Here is a 23,458-nt window from a genome sequence, read left to right as displayed (position 1 = left end):
TTCAAGATAGGTTAAAAACTTAGATGTTAGACCTAAAACCATAAAAACCCTAGAAGAAAACCTAGGCAATATCATTCAGGACATAGGCATAGGCAAGGACTTCATGTCTAAAACACCAAAAGCAATGGCAACAAAAGCCAAAATTGACAAATGGGATCTAATTGAACTAAAGAGCTTCTGCACAGCAAAGGAAACTACCATCAGAGTGAACAGGCAACCTACAGAATGGGAGAAAATTTTTGCAATCTACCCATCTGACAAAGGGCTAATATCCAGAATCTACAAAGAACTTAAACAAATGTACAAGAAAAAAAAACAAACAATGCCATCCAAAAGTGGGCAAAGGATATGAACAGACACTTCTCAAAAGAAGACATTTATGCAGCCAAAAGACACATGAAAAAATGCTCATCATCACTGGCCATCAGAGAAATGCAAATCAAAACCACAATGAGATACCATCTCACACCAGTTAGAATGGCGAGCATTAAAAAGTCAGGAAACAACAGATGCTGGAGAAGATGTGGAGAAATAGGAATGCTTTTACACTGTTGGTGGGACTGTCAACTAGTTCAACCATTGTGGAAGATAGTGTGGTGATTCCTCAAGGATCTAGAACTAGAAATACCATTTGACCCAGCCATCCCATTATTGGGTGTATACCCAAAGGATTATAAATCATGCTGCTATAAAGAACATGCACATGTATGTTTATTGCAGCACTATTTCCAATAGCAAAAACTTGGAACCAACCCAAATGTCCACCAATAATAGACTGGATTAAGAAAATGTGGCACATATACACCATGGAATACTATGTAGCCATAAAAAGGGATGAGTTCATGTCCTTTGCAGGGACATGGATGAAGCTGGAAACCATCATTCTGAGCAAACTATCACAAGGACAGAAAACCAAACACCCCATGTTCTCACTCATAGGTGGGAATTGAACAATGAGAACACTTGGACACAAGAAGGGGAACATCACACATGGGGGCCTGTCGTGGGGTTGGGGGCAAGGGGAGGGACAGCATTAGGAGAAATATCTAATGTAAATGATGAGTTAATGGGTGCAGCAAACCAACATGGCACATGTATACCTATGTAACAAACCTGCACGTTGTGCACATGTACCCTAGAACTTAAAGTATAATAATAATAATAATAACAGAAGTAGTCGTTATTTGTACTAATAGATGCTGATGGGTCCAGAAAGAAGACTGAAAAATGACTACTGGATTTAGCCAGGTGTAGGTCATGACTGTCCTGTACATTACCTGTTGGTAATACAGCAAGTCTGAGTACAATCGAGTCTCTAGCCACTCTCTGGCCCAGGGAACCTTTTCTCCTTTTCTTTAGTTGTATACAGACATATTCTCTTTGTCTCAGTCTTAGGCCATGGCAGCCTCTGAGTGACTTTCTCATCTCTAAGAAGGGACCTCCCTGACCATTTTGAGATTTTCCTCTGAGGCCCTGGATATCTCGCCCTGGTTTCAATTTTTCATTTTCATACAAATACCCAACGGTCTTGTTAAAATGCATATCCTGACCCCGGAGGGCTGCGGCCTGAGATTCTGCATTTCTAACACACTCCCAGGTGATGTCACCCTGCTGGTTCATGGACCATATTTGAGTAGCAAGGGTATAAATGACATGATTACACTTCCAAATAACACAAAAAGACCAAGAAAATAAAAGAGGGAATGCCTCAAGAATAAATAGAATTGTGCTGTGGCTACCACATTAACAGAAATATCATGTTTAGACTCGGGACAATAATAACTATGCTGGGCTGGTTGAATTGCAGTTCAAGCCTGGGTTCTATTTTAAAAAGGAAGATGCCAAACTAGAGACAGCACAGGGAGTGATAAACAGAACAGTGAAGAAGGGCCTGGAAATTATATATACCAAATGGTCCGAAGGACAGGGGTTCTGGAACTTGGTCTTTATTGCATGGATTGACCTAGTATGGAGCTGTGGCACCTCTGTTGAAGGACAGAAATCCAAACACATTGACAACATCGTTGAAATGGCTGCATTTTGTGAAAATAAGAAATACACATCAGTGAAGATAGATAAGGCAGACAGATAAAGATCATCTTATAATTGAGCAGGATCTGACAAATACTGAAGGGAGTAGACTCACTGGGCAGTCCTTCCCCAGTTCTGCTACGTATCTCAGGGATACACACTCACAAACTACCTCTCTCAGGTCTCTGCCCTGCTGACTCTGCTGGTGCTTCCCAATGGCCACTCTTCCCTTCCTCCCAATAAACACAACTCTGACTCTGTCTAGAGTGGCAATGTGCCCAGCTGAGAAAATTCATTTGCCACCCCACCTTGTGGCATGGTGCTGGCCAATGAGATATATGTGGAAAATGTCAAGTGGAGCTTTAGGAAAGCTCTTTAAAAGGAGGCAGATCTTTTGCCCTTTGTCCTTCTCCTTCTTGCTTGGAATGCAGCTATAGTGTTGGAAGCGGAAACCAAAAAGCAGCATCAGGGAAAGCCCAGGCTTGGAGTATGGAGATGAAAACCCCTATGAAGACAGGCTGAGAGGAAAGACAGAAGGAATGGGGTTCCTGTGGGTACCACACAGGTGCATACTAGCCCTGAAATGCCCATTTCTTAATTTATTATTACCAAAGAAAAATAAAAGTCTCACAAGGATCAGCTGCTAAAAAAGGTGGCTTTTCTGTTACATGCAGCCCAACATATTCCTAACTGATTTTAAACACAGACTTGCTTGGGAGAGCAGGACAGGCTCACTAGTTATGCTCAGGTGCCTGAGTTACAACAATGCCAGAGGCCACCACACATCACAGGCAGAGCATGGGGGCAGTGGAAACCCAGACTGTCTGTAAGCCTGGCCTCAAAAGGATGAAATGACAGCCCTGGCAAGCTGGATGGTGACGGACTGTAGCCGTACATTCACATTCTCTGTTAAATTCCACGGGCATCTGTATATGTCAATTTCCCAATTCAGATGCTGGTAGAAACATCCCATGTGCAACTGACACAGAATATCATACAAACACCTCAAGAGTTCAAAGACTTTTGTCAATATGCTTGTAATATATCCTTCAGAACAAGAAGGAAACCAGTTGAAGGTAAACCGACCGTAGCAAACAATTTCAATGCCCCACCCAATGCTCCTTGGACTCCCTTTATATGCACACTGTGGCTTCAGTCTTCATTTGGCTCCAAGAGCCAGAACCGTGGGTCTTGTTCTGCCCTTAAGCTATTGAAGCCCCACTGTCTACACTTCACCCCTGGGTGGAAAGTGCCTAGGACCACTTTCCACCACTTATTCCTCCCTAAGTGGCCCTTAACCAATGACTGGTGTTTACGGGAGAACAAAACCCAGCTTCCTAAGCTGGAGATGGAACAGTACCTTGGCGTAACTCACACCTCTGATCCCCCTTGCAGCATCAGGCTGAGGCCACGCTCTGAGGGACTCTGCCTGAGTTTCAGTCCTGCCCTGTCCTGCGTCTCTCCACTCCCTACCTGTCTTCCCCTGGAAACACATCCTTTATGAACCACTTGCATGTGAGCCCTCATCTCAGGATCTGCTCAGGGAAACCCAGACTAGCACACCGAAGTTCTCGATTTTTGAAAATTTTATTTTATTCGCCTTAGCTTAGTAGTCTTTCATGGCTTTCTTTTCAAGAGATGCTGTGCTGCTTTAGGAAGATTTAAAATCCAAGACTCCCCCTTTTCCCCTTAAAAGAGGAAATTATTAAATTGCTGTTTTGCAGTTAGTTAGAAAAAAAGAAATCTAGAGGTTTAACACATGTTTTCTAAATTCCCCCCACAGATTCACTCAAGTCTTGCGGCTCTGGGAAACGTCCTTCTTAATTGATCCTTGTCGTAACTACAGCTCTGTTGACATTTCTAAAGCAAAACATAGCCTTCCTTCCAAACGCAGTGAATACACAAATGAAGCTTTTCATATACGTGAAAGCTGAGCCCCGCGGCGGAATACTGAAGCCACCTTGTGATTTGAAATGGACATCTGCGTTTCTCCACCACTTCCTCACTGCCGACTGCCGCAGGAAGCACTCAGCCTGTCTCCCAGGCAGTTTCACTCAAGGCTGGGCTCTCCCTGATGCAAGGGCCACAGGTAATCCAGGTGAGGAAATACAAACACAGGCTCGGGGTACCTGCTCCCCGCCACCTTCTCTTGTCCTCTCAAGGAGGAAGGGAAGGGCCTGCAGAAGCAACTGAGAAACACTGAAGGGTCTCTGAGGAATGCCGAGTTTCCATCTGATAAGCGGATGGGGAAGACCAACAAAGCAAGATAAAGAGCTTGCTGTTGTGTTAGAGCCTCGAGTGGGCTTCGAGCCAGGTGAGGCTTTTCTACCTGGCGTTATACAGGAAGTTCAAGGTAAAGTCACCAGGGGGCTTGGGGCACTGGATTAAAGACAGGAAGGGGGCGGAAAAGACTTATTATTTTCTAAGTATCGGCATCCACCCTCAGGGCTCTCTTACCAGGGCAAGCAGCAAGTTCATTCATCATCTTAATGGCCAGGCCAAGATGACTATAAACATCTAAGGGTTGAATTTTACTTGAGGCTACTATTAACTTGACAAGAGACACCAGAGAAAGCAGAACACAATGAAAATCAGTCCCTGCGCTGAATGAAAGCGGCAGTGAAGGAAGGCTGTAATCTGTCCCAGCACTGAGGGATGAGGCTCACTTCTGCCTAAGAACCACTCTGTTGCTCAATGCTTGGTTTCCCGGCTCTAACACAATTTGCTTTGTTCTCCTGCACAGATGCAGTTTCTGTATGGAACCTTCTGTCTAAAAACAGGCCAAAGCACTCCCTCAAATAAAGGTATACAAACACATAAATGTTTAAGTCCTTCCTGCTCTATCCAGATTAGCAAGTGGATCTGTTTTATCACCTGGTGTCATCTTGAGCGGTTTGCCTTGAAAGTGAAGAGAGAACCACTCCTGAAAGAAAGGGACCACCCTTTCTGTGGTAAAGGTAGATATAATCTGAAGAATCACTTGATAAGAAAAACAAACTTATAAGCCCTCGATGCCTTTTGTCATAAAAAATTAGCCACTGAAAGCCTTGAAAGTTGACCTGGTGCTTTACTGCCTCCAAACCCCAACTTGGAAGACCAGTTTAATTTGGAACTCAAATTATACTCCTTAGAAACAGCAAAAATGAGCTTCCCTTCGAACATCATCACCCCTCCCACAATACCCTCCCATGGAGGAAATAAGGACCTAGGGCCTATCCATCTATCTCAGTCTCTCAAGGAGATCAGAGACAATGCAACATCTTATTAGCCAAATTCAGTGACTTACGGCCAACCGATGCCAGGTACGAAGCACATTCCTCACGAGCTTACAGTGCTCTGTGCGCTAGGGCATGATCAGGAGTAGAGGATCTGGGTTCTCCCTGCTGAGTTCACAATCACCCCTCTTCCTCACTTGTCTTTCTTCCAGCAGTCCCAACACTGAGTCTCTGACCTTCCTGGCCTGTCGGCACTGTTTCTTTGTTCTTCCTCTAAGATGTCTCTAGCCTCTGTTCTTCGTTCTCTGTTCTCTCAGTCAAGACCTCACTCACTGCCTACCTGATAAAAAGTCTGAATCCCATACCGCACTCCTCCAGCCCTTTGGGCCAGATGCCTCCCTGCCCAGTCTGAAAGAGTCAGGACCTAGCCCCCTGCCATTGTTTTTGGAGGGCATTATTCTCCTCGTTGTCTAAACTTCGCTATTATGTATTACGTGCATCACATATTTGAACAATTATATATCTTGGTTTTAAAAAGTCAATATCCCTAAACCAAAAACTCCAATACTTAAGCAAATGGTAAGTAAATGGAAAAAAAAAATCAACAAGAATTATTTAAAAAAAATCAGGAGTCACAAAAGCCAACACAGACATTTATTGAACTGACCTATATTTACTGCTTCACATTAATTTTCATATAATTTTATTTTCTTAAGTACAAGCAACTCATTAAATTAAAAAATGTTCAGTTTAACACTGTCTCTATTTTTTTTACAGTATGTAGACACACACACACACACTCTCTCTCTCTCTCAATCCTTCATTAAGACAATGACTGATAATTTTTGGCTTAAAAGGAAGAGTTATCACCCCCTGACATACATTCTATGTTTTATATTCTTGCCTTATTTTCCTCTTCCCCCTCAGCATTTAATCTTGGTCTGAAGTAGGTGATCAGTATATCTCTTCTGAGTAAATGAATGAGCTATAAAGTATAAGCTCATGTGTGGCAGAGTCGGGACTACCATGGTAGTACCCATCATATACAAGTGGGACTGTACATGATGGTGTAGGACTCATTTAATCCTTGGCACAATCCCACTTTATAAAGAAAGAAACTGAGGCACAGAGAGAAGACCCTTGAGCCAAGGCCACACTGGCCACAAGAAACAGAGTTGGAATCTCAACTCTGCATCTGCTGGTCACCAAAGCTACACTTTCCCTCTATTTCACACTGGTTGCCTGTTATTTTACTTCTAGCAGCTTCTAAAATTCAAACTCCAGTTTAGCTGCTTCTTGCAATCACTGTGAAGTACAAATATTCCAGCCAGCAAATAGTTTTCAAAACATCATGAGTTCTATAAATTCCATGGACACTACATTCCGGTTGACCCTCTCCACTCCTCTCCTTCCCCAGACACTCGGACACTTGAAGCCCCAAACTCTCATCTCTGACTAATTTATCTGTTGCCAAGGAGAGAACATGAAACACAGTAAGGCTGCAGACAGACTAGTTCTACCAGAAATGCAGATCCGGACTAGAATATACGGAAAACAGCCAGGCTGGAGGTCACAGGCTGGTGGCCTACAGGCTGGAGGCGGTCACTGGACATGTTTTGTTTGGCTCATACGATGTTCAGAAAACATTTTAATTAGCTGCCAAAGTCATAAGATCTCTCGGTTTTATTAGAAAATAGAGTGTGCTGGGCCTTACTCCCACCTGGCAACCACTGAATGCTGCTATGAGCCTGCTGCCCTGTGGGTGAAGCTGGAACCCTCCATCTTCCCACTGTCTTCACTGCTTCCTCCTGCCCCACCCTGGTCCTCTTCACCCACATACCACACCTGCCTCACCTCACTCCTGCACACTGTGAGGTGTATGCTACTAGATCTTGTATGAGAACCTCAGCGAGGCTCTATCAGACCAACCTACAACTTCCAGGAGTCTAGAAAGTGAGGTGTTCAGGTTAGAGATACTTCTAATCCTGTGGGCCTCTCTGGCAGAGGCTGGTGAGCCCTGACCACATTACTTGCACTCTCACAATGCTCCAGCCCACTTCCAGCTGCCAGGGGCTATATTACGGCATCTCTGCACCCAAGAGCATTTTTCCAAAACCATGTAGGTCTCTCCTGCCATGCATATGGGAGGGCAGGAGTACTGGAGAATATAAATAGCCCCAGGAGACCTCAATTCTTGACACTTGAGGAAAGGAGTATAAAACCCCCAGCTCCCTTACTCTTCCTAGAGTTGCCCTGCAGGAATAAGCCCCATTGCCCACTGTAGTAGTTGGTTTAACAGCTCACTTTTCATTCACTGCCTCCTGCCTATATAACTTCACCTCCCTACCATTGTTTCACCTCCCTACTATATCACTTCAACCCCCTACCATTGTTTCTTGTATCTCCCAAATAAAGAAATTTCCCTGAATTCCTCGCCATCTGGGAGACCCAAACCAAGAGAGCATCTCACACTGTGTAGAAGAGTCGGGCCAGGGTGCCTGCCCTGCTTGTTCTCCCTTCTCTCCTAGCATGGCCTCCTCTATCACTCTGTGGCAAGCTGTTGCATCCTCTTTGCACCCAAAAGTCAGCTGGGAGCCCTCGTGCACCTGGCTTGAAGCTTATCCTTTCATGTCCAGGTCTGTTTCCATGCATGCCATAACAGTCAATACCATGAAGATGTACACATAACCCCAGCCCCTTGAGTTTTTCTCCCTTCCTACCCCTGGTCACATGAGGCATTCATGAGTGCAGAAATCCAGAATGGGCTAAAAACAAAACAGAATGAGGTGGGGAGGGGAGATTTCTTAGAACCTATGAGTGGTAAAGTCCTGACAGGCCTGTAACAGCAGGCATCAGATTTCTAAAATGTCCTGACATCTCCCTGCCACCAGAAATGTTACTGGCCCTTTGTTCAACATGGGCAGCCTCTTTCCATCCTACTGGGTTCTCTCCTGCCCCTCCTCCTTTGCTCTCTTCTGCCCTCTCATCCCTGCTCCAACCTAGGTTCCTCCTTCACCAGCCAAATAAACTGACTCATCCCACCCACCCTAGCTCTGCAATGTAGGAATCAGCTGACATCAGATCCTTTGGAGGCTCATCCATGTACCTTAAGTACTTATCCAAGGATTCTGTCCAACATGGCACTAGCCACTGTGGTAATGACTTGCTTCACCTTGTCATATCTATGCTTCAAACAACGTTTCAGCACCTCTGTAGAGCAGCTGGCACCTTGTGCTTTAATTGCTTACTGACATGCCTTTGGCCCCAATAGGCCATGAGCTCCCTGGGAGCAGGGACTAGATCTTTGTGTCTCCTTGTGGCTGGAACAGTCCCTAGCATTTAGCAGGCATTCAACAACTGCTGTCCAAACAAATTCATGGCTGTTTGACAAAGGCAAGAAGAGCCAAAGTCCTTTGTGCCAAACGGCTCCATGGCAAAAAATTAAAATGAGGCTTTACCTTGACTCCAGGGCCATAGAGCTGTACATCTCCAGGGACACCACTCACATTATATTCTGTGGAGGTGTCGTTTACATGGAACCCAGTGTGAATGGTGACCCTGGTGTGATGCAGTGGTTATCTATTCTTCCTTATGCTCCTTTTTAACCATGCAGCACCCCTCGGCCCCAGGAGCTCCCTCTCACTGCTCCCACAGGGCACCCCAGGAATTTTCACTCTGTAGTGAGGCTTTGCTGGTTCCTTGCCCGGCAGGCAACACGGTGCACTGGGCCTGCCCCTGAGGAAACCCAGTTGCTGGCCATAATACCCTGTGCTCTGGCTGGACAGCACACGCCAGCCAGCAGAGTAGCCACCAACAAATTAAGCCCTCTTTTATAATGTGTTTTCAAGTTAGCTTTATTTAGGAGAGAAAAAAGCCAGCAGATGGTCATCCATGTGTACCCCATGTTTTTATAAGCAGCCTTCCCTCAAAGGAAAAAATAATCCAGAATAAATCTATGAAAGTAGTTTTGCATTAGAAGACAGAAAAATCCATTGCAGGGGATATTTTGTATTCAGTCTTAGAAGCTAATACATAACTAATGGACTGTGTGATGACAGAGAAGATAGGTAACCTTGGAGGCCTGGGCCTTGAGTCTCTGTAACTTTGCACAAAATGAATAATCATCCATCCACCTACCCGCCCACCCATCCACCCAGCCAGCCATCCACTCACCCATCCACTCATCCACCCAGCCAGCCATCCACTCACACACCCATCCACCCAGCCAGTCATCCACTCACCTGCCCATCCACCCACATACCCACTCATCCACCCAGCCAGCCATCCCCACTCACCTATCCACATAACTATCCACCCACTCATCCACCCAGTCACCCAGCCAGTCATCTACCTACCCACCTATCTAACCATTCAGCCACCCACCCATCCATCCATCTATTCATTCTGTGGACAGATCCTGTGCAGCCAGGTGAGGAGCCTGCACACGGGCTCCCTAAGCTGAGATTTAAGGACATAGTAGTTCATTAAACAAAAATGGGGGGGTGGGGGTGATTCCTGGGTAAAGGCAGCTTTGGTATTAAGTGGCGACTGATTCAAGTGAGTATGTGGGGGCATGGTGAGCCAGGGGTCTGGGGAGAAAGGCAGGCAGGCAGGACCAGGCTCAGGACGGCCTCTCATGAGGAGCTGAGGAGTCTGAACTCCTTTCTGAAGAAAGTGAAGCAGAGGAGTCACAATGTCAACTTTCTTCTCAAATTGTTATTGGTATAACTGAGATTATGGGATTATTTTTATTAATCTTTTAAATTATGCATTTACCATGGCAATACTTTTTTTTACATTTGCTTACTATTGTAAATATTTATAAAAATTGTTTTGCTTCATTCTATGCTTATTTGGCTGTGGCACACTTTTTATTCAACTACTTTTGTATTCTTGAGTAGTTTATCAGTAAATAACTACTTTTCAGGAAGCTCTCATGGTTACTATAGCAGATGTGGCCAGCACCTCGCTCACATTCCCCAGAACCAGCCACAGTCCTGGTCACCTGAAGCCATGCCCCTCCAGGTCAAAGGCTTCCCACATCTTTCTGCCTGAGTTGCTTCCTGGCCCCACGGAGTGTGGACCTACTTAGAGAAGGCTGGAAGTGCCAGAGAGTTCATGCCCAGGGAATGGTTCTCCATGATGAATGACAGGAGCTGGGGGATCGGTCCTCCAGCAGCTTCCTCATCCTGGAGTGAAGTGGATGTGAGGTTTGTTACACACAGTCTCTTGGAGGGTCTGAGGAAGACAAGCCCAAGGTGCCTACGGCAGTAACCTGCTTATAAATGCACGCCTTCCTGTCTTTCCTCTCTTTCCTGTCTGAACTCACCACTGAGATCGCCCACCCCCAAATAAACTACCTGTACCTGTATCATTGTATCAGGGTATGCTTTTGGGGAAATCCAAACTGGAAGAGGTAGTAGCCTATGAAGTCTCATATATCTGAGTATATCTTTATTTTGACGTCACAATGGAGGGCAAGTTGGCTGTGTGTTGAATTTAAAATTCACAATGGAATATACTGTTCTAACTTTGGACATTAATGTTACAGAAAAGTCTGTAGAAACTGGTTTCTTTGTTTTCTGCTAAGTGTTAATAGTATCATTTTCATATCCTTAAAATTAAAAATTTCATGAAGTTATTTGTAGACATTAAAATGTTTTAAATATTTTTGCCTGGTGTCTGCTGCACCCATTTCAGGAAATGGAGATCCTCCTTTGCTGTCTAAGGAATGGCTTCTGTTCCAATTATTCTGGAACCATTTTCTCTTTGCTGTTTTCCAGTTTCCACCTTCCACAATATAGTCCTCACTGTCATCCGTTTTTATTGCTTTGTTCTTTTTCTCTGAATTCTCAGAGCTTCTCAAAAACACCTCCACATCATTAAATCAATTTTCTGTTCTGCTGATTCTGCTCTTTCCTGACTATAACATATTTTAATTCTGCCACTGATTTCCTGGTTTCATTGTAACATTTCTTTATCCCATCCATAACATTTATTTTTGCTTGCCTCCCAGTCCATTCCATTTTCATACAGTCTATTGTTCTACTGTCTGATCTTCCACTTTGTTCATTTTTTTTGACTTTCATCAAAAAGAAGATGCTCTGTAAAATTTACTTTTGTTTTCTATTAATAATCTTTTTAAAACTTATGCTTTCCCTCTGTATCTTAGTCATGCTTTTCTTAGTTTACCCATTAGAATATTTCACAGGCCCATGTTGGTCCTGTTAGGCCTGTGGGTTGTTAAGCAGGTTGGGGGGGCTCTCCTGGTGCCCCTCACTAGCCACTGGGTCCTGTCAGAATCCTACCCGGGGCTGGGTGATGCCATTTACATCCGCTGTTTATCAACCTTGCAGCGTGGCTGGAGTCCTGGAAGGGTAGTTTCTGTTTCTTTTCCCTTCCTTTTCCTGCCACCCTGAGGGTCGTCTTGCCCATCTGCTTTTCTGGCTGGCCCTGCCTCCACAGCAGCTACAAGATACCTCCCTGCTCCGTCACCACTCTGGAGCTAACACTCACCACGTCCCGAAGAGCCTGATACTTTGTCAAGTTTCTGTCGAACTGAAACCTAGGGTTCCTTGTGACAAATGTTTCAAAGGTTGCTGGAATTCAATGGCAAAGAGATCAAAATGATGTGCTCCCATTTTTCCCATGGCCAGCTACAGTGGCCAATGGCTTGTACCTGTGGCCTTCCCAGGCACATTGTCTTTGACTTCCTAGAGCCTCCTTGTCCAGCATGCTTGGGAGGCTACTCACCACGCCTGCGTCCCTCCAGTGGCCAATGACGATACAGGGGTAGAAAATGATGCTGTCCCCAGCAGCTTCAAGGGGGGACAATTCTGCAGAGTGATTTATGCTCCAGGGCTTCCCCACCTCTTCCCAGCCCATAAATCAGACCAAGGCTAGCTTTGACCTGACAGCACATCCCTCCCAGCCCATCCCCTGCCCCTCCCTGCTCCCTCGCCCCTCTTCTCCTGAGAGTGCTCCTCCAATAATTCACACACATTGGGCCTCATGCAGTGAAGAAGGGATGCGGATGAGATGCAAAAAGTCCCTGGTGTATAGTAGGTGGTCAAAAATGTGACTTCACACCCTCTGAAAAGTTACAGAGCTAAGGATATGATCATTTACTGGTACTAATCTCCGTAAAAGACATTTCTCACAATTTTACTTAATATAGAAACTGGGAATAACCTAAATACAGAATAAGAGGAATTTTTAAGGTAAATCCACAGTATATCCATATGGTAGAATATTATGCAATCTCCAAGCTAAAAAGAAAAGCATGGTAAAGGGGGAGCAAAGCAAGATACAGGAGGCTAGTGAGTTTATAAAATAGTAAGACGAAGTCCTATATACTGACAGAGTGGGGTCAGCTCTGAGCTTTCTAGCAGCCAATAAAGAGAATGAAGCCTAGTCAGTCACAAGGTAAAAACAAGCCAAAATTCTCAGGCAAAGGGACAGCTATTTCTAAGTCTGGAAATAGCTTAAATGAGGCTGGAAGGAAATTTCTCGCATGGGTCCTGAGTGAGAGAAATCTGTGTAATGTAATGAGCCAGTTGCCAACTACATCTTTTCAGTTACCACAGAGATGAGTTCCACAGGTCAAATCCCCAAGGAAGCCCCTCTCCCCCACCTACCAACCTACCCTGCACAGGGAGATGGCATCACAGCACATGCGATTCTGTAAAAGATACTGTGTGTGTGGCCATCGATACTTGAACCCTACAGATACTTGGTTCTCTCTTGACTGGGCTTAATCCAGCGGTAATTTTTAGAATATAGAAAGTGGATGGAAAGCACACCCCTCCTGCAGTCCTTGATTGCTTTTGTGGCCTCCCTCAACCCTGGAGCTCCTAAAAGCTATGAAGCAGCAGGGAATCTGAGATGACTTCTTGGAAAGTTTTGGAGTGCCTCTACTGTTGGTGGCTCTGAGCATTTCAGCTGTCCCCTAAGCTGGGCAGGCTTGGCACAAACCTGTCAACACTATTGAGGCCACAGAATATGTGCCTGAACAAACGCCGTTGACCTGCTCAATGTATGCCCAGTGCTCATCGGTGGGCAGAGTGAAGGTTTTCCACAGAAAGTGATTTTGGTTCCATTTTAACATAAAGAACAAGGCACCCCCGTTCAATGCTGTAAATATTAAAAAGCTGCAAGCAGTCCCAGCTGAACAGCTATCAACAGTTAGAGCAACACTGGGTAGAGCAGAGTCGACTTTTGTCCAGTTGTTCCCCCTTGTTGTCTGCAGGGAAGCCTGTTCACTTCCTCTGAGAGGTGGTACACTCGGGATGATTATGGGTAGGGGAGAATACCAGCACTGTACCTTTGAGTCATGCTATATAAACTTCACTTCATTCAAATTAATTTACTCTAAAAAAACTCACTCAATTTGTGGAAATAATTTAACTACCTCAATTCACTCAAATATGTTAGGAAGGCCAGGGGCGGTGGGTCACACCTGTAATCCCAGCACTTTGGGAGGCTGAGGCAGGCAGATCACTTGAGGTCAGGATTTCCAGACCAGCCTGGCCAACATGGCAAAACCCTGTCTCTACCAAAAAATACAAAAATTAGCCAGGTGCACACCTGTAGTACTAGCTACTCGGGAGGATGAGGTGGGAGGATCACTTGAACTCAGGAGGTGGAGGTTGCAGTGAGCCGAGATTGTGGCACTGCACTCCAGCCTGGGTGACAGAGCGAGACTTGTCTCAAAAAATAAATAAATAAATAATCCAAAGCACAGGCCAAAGCAGTGACCCTCTACTAGAAACATCAAGTACATCATACATAATAACTAACACGACAAGCAGTGATCTGCCCTTACTTTCACAACTACTGACCTAAAACTGGAATTCTCTAGAACATGTGTGTGCTGGAGACAGCAACTGTATCATCTCCAAGAAGGGGCCAGATGTAAAACCATAGGGAGAGGATTCCACAAGAGAGAAGGGATGGGAGACTACATAAATACAGACACTTCTCTGGCACTCTGTGGGCATTTACGGCTGCTTCTTTGGCTATACCAACATGTTTTCTAAGCCCAGGAAGAAAAAAGTTCTAATCATTCTAAATGATAGTCCACAGAAAGGATTAGTGCTTGTAGAATCATTGCCTATTCCAGGCTATAATGAAAGTCAGCAAGCGCACCAGATGGAACAACTGCTCTTTTTACAGGGATGCCCTCCTTACCTTCTGCCACATGTTGATGAAGAAGAGCTCCCGGGAAACATTGAAGGACACGTTGGCATCATAGGCATCATCTCCGAGGTTGGAGATAGAGATGTTTAGGGAGATGTTCTTCACAGCCCCCAAAGCTAGATACAGGGTTTTCTCATCCATACTGTAATGAAAAATAGACAGCAATGAATGCCCTGAGGCCTACACTAATATAACATGAGGCACAGGGGGTAGTTGAAGGTGGGGGGCAGAAACCGAGATCAGAACTACAAGTTCCAGGAGCCCCATTAACTAGCCATGTGTCCTTGGGCAATCAGTTAGCTCTAGGGCCTCAGCTTCCTCATGTAAAGCACAGGGTTCTACCTTGCCTAACTCACTAGACTGTTTAGAGGCTCACATGAAATCTTGTACATCAAACTTCAAAAACTTAACAACCTAAGCGTGGGATTCATTTGTACATGAATTCATGCGGTTATTTTTGAGTGCCTACCATGTGCCAGCCATTACTCCGTGCTAGGGAAGTAGCAGCAAAGAAAACAGAGTCCTGGTAGCTTCAGGGAGAGAGAAAACACACATAGAAAGAAGCAAATATGTCTGTCAGATTGTGGTAAGAACTGTGGAGAAAACTTACAAAGGGTAAGGAAGATAGAACGTGCCAGACTTGCAAGGGAGGTGGGGTGCAATTTACAATAAGGTGATCAGGGAAGTCTCACTGATGAGGTGACTTCTCAGTACAAACCTGAAGAAAGAAGGGGAGCAAGAAACACGGTATGTGGGGACTAGCAAAGGAGAAGTCCTGAGGTGGGCGTGTGCCTGGCATGTGCAGGTAACAGCAAGGAGGTCAGTGCAGGTGGAGAGGAGTGATAAAGAGAGCAGGAAGGACTGAGCTCAGAGGGACTGAGGGAGTTGGGGCAGCAGATCCCACAGGGCCTTGAGGGCCAGCACGGGGACCTTGGTTTGACCCTCGGAAGCCCCTTCAGGGCTCTGAGCAGAGGAGCAGCGTGACTTGACGTTAGTGTTTAAAGGAGGCTCGCATTGGCTATGATGTGAACAGTCTGTGGAGTGGCCAGGAGAGGAACAGGGTGCCTGAGTAGGAGGCTCTTGTGACAATCCAGGTGTGAGAAGATGAACGTGAAGGCCAGGGTGATGGCAGCTGAGGGGGTGAGAAGGGGTCATATTCTGGACACATTTCAAAGGTCATGCCAACAGATTTTTCTCATGGACTGGATGAAGGGTGTTAGGAAAAGAGGAGTCAAGGACTGCTTCAAGGATTTTGGATTCAATAACTAGAAGAGAAAAGTTGTCATTTATTGAGATGGGAAAGACTGGGTTGAGAAGGTTCAGCAGAGAAAATCCAAATGCCTATTGGGTTTTAAAGGAGATTTTGAGGCAGGTGGATGCATGAGTCTGGAGTTGAAGGAGGGGTCTGGGCTAGGATACATTTGGGACAGACTAGAAATGATCACTAGGAAATGAGTATAGATAGAGATGAGGACTCACATTTAGGAGTTGAAGATGAGGAGGTGTCAGCCAACAAGACTGGAAAAGCATGGCTAGAGAAGGAAGAGGAAAATCGAGAGAGGAGGCATCCACATGGTCGCAGAGGACAGTCTCAAGAAAGGAAGGATCAATTTTGTCCAATATGGCAGACAGGCCAGAACAATGGGAATAATTAGAACTGGCCATTGGAATCAGCCTTCTGGAGGTCACTGGTGACCTTGATAAGAACTGCTGAAGTGGCACGATGGGAGGAAAGCCTGACTGGAGAGAGTTTCAGAGATGTAGGAGGAGAACAAATGGAAGCAATGAGGACAGACAACTATTTGGAGGAGTTTTTCTCTAAAGGAGAACAGAGAAATTGGATGGTAGCTGGTGGGGGAAGTGGGCTCCAGGGAGTTTTTTTGCTCTTTTTTATTAAGATGGGAATTATCATAGCATATTTGCATGCTAATGGGAATGATCCATTGAGAGGCAACAATTAATGAAAACATGACAGGCAACAATTGCTGGGGTCTGATGAATGACTGTTCTCGCCTGGCTGGAGGTGAGCTGAAGATGCATTAGTAGATGGGTGGTAGGAACATGCGGGAATTCCTCTGTGATTGCTTCTATTTTGTAGTGAAATAGAAGTAGGGTGAAAGACTGGGAGTTGGAGGAGAAAGAGGTGAACGTTTGAGAGGTGAGGAGATGGAGGGAAATGGGGGCCCAGGACAGGGGTGAGTGAACGGGGCTAGGATGAGAACGGTGATAAGGCTGAGGCTGAAGATGACAAGGATGAAGATGCATGAGAGACTGATGATTATTGTGTGATGCGACCTTTGAACAAAATAAATCCATGTGAGTGGCCAGTTTTAATTGGATAACCAGTTAATGGAAGATGTAATTAAGGATATAATGGTTTGTATAATGAACGGTTGTTATTTTTGGCCACTCAGCATCCTGACATCCTCGTGTTTTGGGGGAATCTCAAGATAGGTGGGGCGGCACATCAGCAGAAAGGGGGCAGACCCTCTCTTTCCCCTCTTCTTGATCACTAGGGTGTGGGCACTTGCCTAAGTGAAATCATGTGATCTAAGGGTGATCAAGTGGCAGCGATGTGAGAACAGATGCTCCCACCCAGGGCTACAAATTTTGAGGGTTGCACAGAGACACCAGGGATCATCTGAAGTAGCTACAGAGGAGTAAAGAGCCCAGAGGTGGAACCCTGGGCTAAGCCTTGCCTCCTCTGTTTCCTGCCTGTGTTGGTTCCCCAGCCTTCTTGTCTATGCTCTGAACCACCCCACATCCTTTTAATAAATTCCTTTTCTGCTTAAATTAACCAGCATACGTTTTTCTTGTTTGCAACCATTAATACAGCTAATACACCATGCAAAAGAAGAGAACTCTTCAAAATCTCCATAGGCAAAAATACTTTGAAATACTAATTTCTGGGGGGTGGAATCCTCATTACCCATCCGTGAAGAGAGGACCTCACTCTCCTGCATGTCTGGCACATCAACAAGAATAACATGTGCAATGAGAAATATGATGGCCTTGCTTTGAAAGCACGGGCTCTGAGGATCCAAACAAGATGTGAAAAATTAACTTAAGAGCTGCAAATTCTTGAACGGCCTCCAATAAATTAAGATCCTGATCTCAAGCTATTGTGGCAATTATTTATTATTGTTGGCCATTTTAATCTTAAACAGTGGATAGGTTATTTCTGTTCTTCTGTTTGCTTTTGGAAGATTAAAAGAATAAACCTCAGGCTTGAGTTATGAGAGAGTGCTAACCTAGCTTTATCTTGAGAAGGAAGTGGACAGGCATTCATAAGTAGTCCTGACATCAGACAGTGTCCAAGGTTTCCATGGAATATTTGGCAGGGAGACAGTATAGATGAGCCCAGGACCATGGAGGAGGGGCTGCCTCCTCATTCCAGTTTAGTTGTTCATGTGATCAGCTTCCTTTCCTTATATGTAAAGGGTAAGGGATCAGGCCAGGGACATCTAAACTTCTGCCAATCCCCAAACCTTGGGCCTCTGTCACTTAATCACACAGCAAAGTCATTCCTGGGATTTCAAAGTCAAGTGATTCAAACATGGCTCTGTGATTAAGGGAAGCAGCCAGGCAACTTCCAGGGCAGAATGTGAACTCAGATTTTTTTTAGAGGAGCCTCAAAGCTGGGGTTTCATTCTTTCTCCAAAGCTAAAAAAGTCTTTGACTAAAACAGCACATCTCTGCTTCCAAAGTTATTTTTAGAAATGAAATGAAAATGTGATGTGCCAGCATGATATTGGGTGTTGTCAAATATGTCATCCTTCTGAAACCTCACAACACTGAGAAAGGGTCTTGATATTAGGCCCATATTAGAGAGATGAGGAAATTGAGATGAAGAGAGAGAAGATGCTGTGCTGGTATGAGAACCCAGTAACTCCTATCCCTTCAAAACTCATTCCTCTCCAACATAACCCACATTCTCCAGCCCCCTGACTATCATGTCCCCAGGGGATCCTTCCTGATCTCCCTGCCTAGGTGAAATAAATCCTCCCATTATGAGCCCCCCGCCCCCCATGTGCCCCATCAACCCTTCATGGCACTTATCGAAGTTGTGGTTATGCATTTGTTTGTGGGGCTTTTTGGTTAAGGACTGTCTATCCCCCACTAGAATCTAAACATCAGGGGCAGGACCCTTCTCTGGCTTTGCTTATCGTTGAACTCCTAGTGACAGAGTAGTGCCTGGCACATAATTTCTCAGGGAATAAAATTCCTTGAATATCAGAAAGATTCTTCTTCAATAAATAACTAAGCACCATGGAATGTTCAGCATAAAAACCCCGTGCCTGATTGTTTTCATCTTTTAGCAGGACTGTCAGAGAGGTTGGTCTCTCCTAGCAGGTGTTCAGTGAACACTTGAATGAATGAACATCCATGACATCCCCACAACAGATCATCAGCTCCCCCTTCACATTTTACAGATGAAGAAGTTGAGCCCCAGAAAGGGGAACCCACCCAACTGAGGTCACCCGGCCATGCAGGGTCTGAGTTGCAACTAGCAGCACACCTCCTTTGGCATGAAGGTTGTCCCAGCCATGGCTCTAATATCAACTCCATCTCAGTCGGGAAGGGCTCTGGCAAGAAAGTTTACTAACACCTGAAAGGAACAGGACTCCACAAAGACCAACCTCTCTGACAGTCCTGCTGAAATAGTAAAACGATCAAGCATAGAGTTTTTGTGCTAAACATTCCAGGGGTGCTTATTTATTGAGGAACAGTGTTTCTAATCTTCAAGAAATTTTATTCCCTGAGAAATTTCCCCATTTATTTTAATTTGCTTGTGCAGTCTTTTAAGTGGGTTATATTACTTTGTACATGGATCGCTTTGCTGTGCTTTTATATGAAAATCATTATTAGTAGTCAACATAAGATACAAAGTGTACTGCTTCTATAAAGCTTATCTTACAGCATATATATAGCCTGCTGAAAATATATTGCTCATTTGTTATTAAAAATCCTACCCAAGTATATCTTATAGCAGCTGGCTTTTTTTTGACTGCGTTATTGGGTTTGTACTTAAGTTTAGCACCAATTCATTCACTATACTCAATGGCAGATGTTACTGATGACATCTTGGCAGCTGTGTCAAGCCAGAAAATCTCTGTAGAACTTGTTTTCTGTCCTCATTCATCACTGTACATTAGGATTACCATTCAAAGTTCCTTGTTGGGTAAATGCAATACATTTCCATATCAACCACATATGCTGAATCACTAAGGCAACTAAAGCAAAAATTTCCTCTTCTATCCAGATAATTTTTTGGATGGTGCTTAATAATATTCTGTTGGATCACTTAGATTTTCCTTAAGTCTTAGACATAAAAACCATGACCTTTTCTTTTGCTGCCATCATAAATCTAGCCTGAGTAAAGGCTAGCACAAGTGTTAATCAAATGCATCCAACTGTATTTGCATTAAAAAAATTCTCATTACACCATCATTATTATTATCGGTATTGTATCTACCAACCACAACTATATTTAACAATGATGACTAGGATAATAGTATAGGGCAGCCAAGTCTGTCCATCCGTCCATTCTTCACTCCTTCCTTCTCTTATTTCTCTTAGTTGTTTATCCATCTGTTACTTTTTAAAAACTATTTTTTCCCACTTCATGACTATTAGGATGGCAACTATCAAAAAAACAGAAGACAAGAATTGTCAAGAATGTGGAGAAATTGAAACCCTTGTGCACTGTTGGTAGGAACGTAAAATCGAGTGGCTGCTTGGAAAACAATATGAACATTTCTCAAAATAATTAAACATAGAATTGTCATATAACCCAAAAATTATACTTTTGGGTTTATTACCCAATGAACTGAAAGCAGGAACTCAAAGAGACATTTGTTCCCCCATGTTCATAGCAGCACTATTCACAGTAGCCAAGGGTAGACACAACCCAAAGTGTCCATGGACAGACAAGTGGATAAACCAGATGTACTACACATACAATCCCCAGTTTTCTCAATCATGGAAATCATACCAAAAAGGACATTGTGAAGCAGATTTTATTCTTCCTAGGAGCAATATCATAACTAGGGGCAGCATGCCCTCAGTAAGGATTCAGCTTCCAAAAAATCACAGATACTCTCAACAATGTATCATAAAATCAATGATGCAAATCATACATGTAAATAGCCCCTGCAATGTGAAATCACAAACAATGCTTCCCATCCTTAAAAAGGGCAGACATCATAAAATCAGACATGGAATTTGACAGCTGGAAGGGGGCCCATTTGGGTCACCATTTTGCAGATAAAGGCAGACAGTTAAATGACTTCCCCAAGGCCACTCAGCAGACAAGGGCAGAGCTCTAACCCCTGGTCCAGTCAGTGCTCCTTTGCCTTTCCCATTGCTCCTAAAGCATATAAAAATGCAACTAAATAGTATCAATGTATATGAAACATACTTGGCTATAAGATTATAAATAAAATTGTGTTTATTTCCTTAGCATTTAGGATATTTTAGAATACTGGGAGAATATTTAGAACATAAGGTGTCATCTCTTTACAAATGCTACTGAGGTGCTTAACTTTTCTCTTGACAATTTTCTTTGAAATTTGTGGAGGCATTTGAGATGACTCTAGATGTCTTTAGCCACTCTCATGGGCAACCTTCTTTCTGGGTACTTTGTTGACAACTATCAAAGCTTTTCAATTTTCAGAGTTTAAAATTACAAACATGAGTAAACCATAAAACCAAAATTGCTCATCTGTTGTCTTTCTATGAGAGATATGAGCAAAAAATACCAAATAAATTGATTATAACATGAAGAATTAAGAGACGGTGTTAATTAAGCTACAGGGAATAAGTGAGGACTGTCAGGCACCTCCTGAATGCATGCTGGTAAATGAATTACCCAGGAAATAAACCATGAAGTTGATAAGACCTGCCAAAGGAACAGGTGAAGACCAAGGGGCAAGAGAAACTCAGGGAAAAGATATCACTGTTGACTGAAGTTATTACATGAAGCTTCCAGAGACAGGTAGCAATTGAGCCACATCTGAAAGAATGATCCTAAAACTCACTTGCTTGTAAAATGCTCTGCCTATTGATGGGCAGAAAAACAGGGAGTACATTCCAGCCAGAGAGAAAAATAAACATGATCAGAGGATGAAGGTGGGCAGAAATAACATGGAAAGGGGCAGGAGAAGGACACTCTTAGCAGAAAGATTAGCGAGAGGCAAGTAGATATGTGTAGGGCACATCCAGATTCCCTTAGATCTTGAAGACAAAGATTTGATGTTGATATTCTAGGCCCATGAATTTAACCAAGTTTTCTTGAGTGACCAACTTAAGATATATTATTGCAAGTAATTTGACAATAATAAAACACCAAAGTGAAGATATTAAAAAATGTAATCAGCTATAAGTGGTTCCACCTGGGGTCTTATCACTGTGTAACCTGCACAGACTGCAGTTCTATCTAGTCAGTATCCCCATCTCTTTGTCAGAGGGCTTTTCTCTGCAGGCCAGGAAAGTGCCTAAGAATTAAGCCTCTGACATGCTCTGCAGCAACCCTCAATGACTGATGGGAACTGCTGTATAATTACCCCAGCTCCCTTGCCTATTGAGTGGGACAACTCTGAAGTTCATGTGCTAGACCAGAGCTGCCCCATATGGTTGCTACAGATAACACGTGGCATTTGAGCACTTAAAATGTGGCTGGTCTGAATTAAGTTTAACATACACATGAGTTTTCAAAGACAGCAGATACTCTAAGATGTAAAAATCTCCACAATTGTTTTAATATTGATTACATGCTCAAATAATTACTTTTGGGATATACTGCATTAAATTTGTTTCACCAGTTTTACTTTACTTATGATATAATATGATTGATTTGTGATAAATCTTTAATGATACATACTTGCTTATGTTACTGCTTGTGAAGTAGACGTCCAGGGGAAATAAATTTGGGTAAAAATGAAAGTAAATAGTTTTGGGCCGGGCGTGATGACTCATGCCTGTAATCCCAGCACTTTGGGAGGCCAAGGCGGGTGGATCATGAGATCAAGAGATTGAGACCATCCTGGCCAACATGGTGAAACCCTGTCTCTATTAAAAATACAAAAATCAGCTGGGTGTGGTGGTGCACACCTGTAGTCCCAGCTACTTAGGAGGCTGAGGCAGGAGAATGGCTGGAACCCGGGAGGCAGAAATTGCAGTGAGCCGAGATCACACCACTGCACTCCAGTCTGGCAAAAGAGCAAGATTCCATCTCAAAAAAAAAAAAAAAAAAAAAAAAAAGTAGTTTTTAAAAATTGATCATATTTAGCTCCTACAACTCACTTGCTTATAAAATGCTTTAGTGAATATTGTGAAATGCTGAAAAAAAAAGCGTAACATATGTGTGCTTTTCTTTCTCAGCAAGTAATTTTGAGTTTCACCAAAATCTGATGTCCAAAGTTGTATGTTGTGCAAATGAGCCTCATTCATTACCTGTGATGTGGTGGGAGAAAAAAGTAGCAAGCCACACAGATCTAGGGAAAAAAGAATGTCAGTGCAGGCGCCCCCAGATGCAGAACTGGCGACAGGTTTGAAAGCAAGTTGTTTATTCCAGAGGTGGTTCCATAAAACACCAGTAGGGAAGGGGTAGAGTGAGACACAGAAGGACAGGCAACCAGCAAAGGCAGCAACATCAAGCCAGTCAGCTCCCTGAGCACCTGGAACTTAATCTTTCTGGGGAGCTCTGGGAAACTGTGCAACACATGAGCAGAACAGAGTTATCCCATTTGTGGGATGAGGGAATATTTACGTGTCCACTCTAGTCAGTCATTGGTTGAGGGCTACTGCAAAGGTGGGAGGCTGCACATCTACTCCCAGTACCTCTGGCAAGATACTTGGTAGGCAGAAAAGGCAAAGAGATATAGTTACTAGTAGCTGCATACCAGCATAGCACATAAATATAAAAGGGATGCAGCCAGCACTGATCATTCCTGCTACAGGATCCTATGTCAGCTTTCTGAATAGGAGAATGGTCTAGTGAGTGAGGCCTGTCA

General features: G+C 43.9%; 1 protein-coding gene across 6 annotated transcripts in view; it reads right to left on the bottom strand.

Annotated features, from left to right (window-relative positions):
- The window catches only part of ITGA9 (integrin subunit alpha 9), a 374,600-nt gene that overhangs the window by 127,107 nt on the left and 224,035 nt on the right, over positions 1-23,458 (bottom strand). For all 6 annotated transcript variants that reach the window (XM_526172.9, XM_054681668.2, XM_054681665.2 and 3 more), the window contains one exon: positions 14,436-14,586. In XM_526172.9, the coding sequence (XP_526172.3) occupies positions 14,436-14,586 (151 nt within the window). The remainder of the gene's footprint in view (positions 1-14,435; positions 14,587-23,458) is intronic.

The sequence above is a fragment of the Pan troglodytes genome, chromosome 2 (assembly GCF_028858775.2).
Source record: "Pan troglodytes isolate AG18354 chromosome 2, NHGRI_mPanTro3-v2.0_pri, whole genome shotgun sequence".
In the NCBI taxonomy this organism is placed as follows: Eukaryota; Metazoa; Chordata; class Mammalia; order Primates; family Hominidae; genus Pan; species Pan troglodytes.
This window is presented reverse-complemented; position numbering and strand designations above follow the sequence as displayed.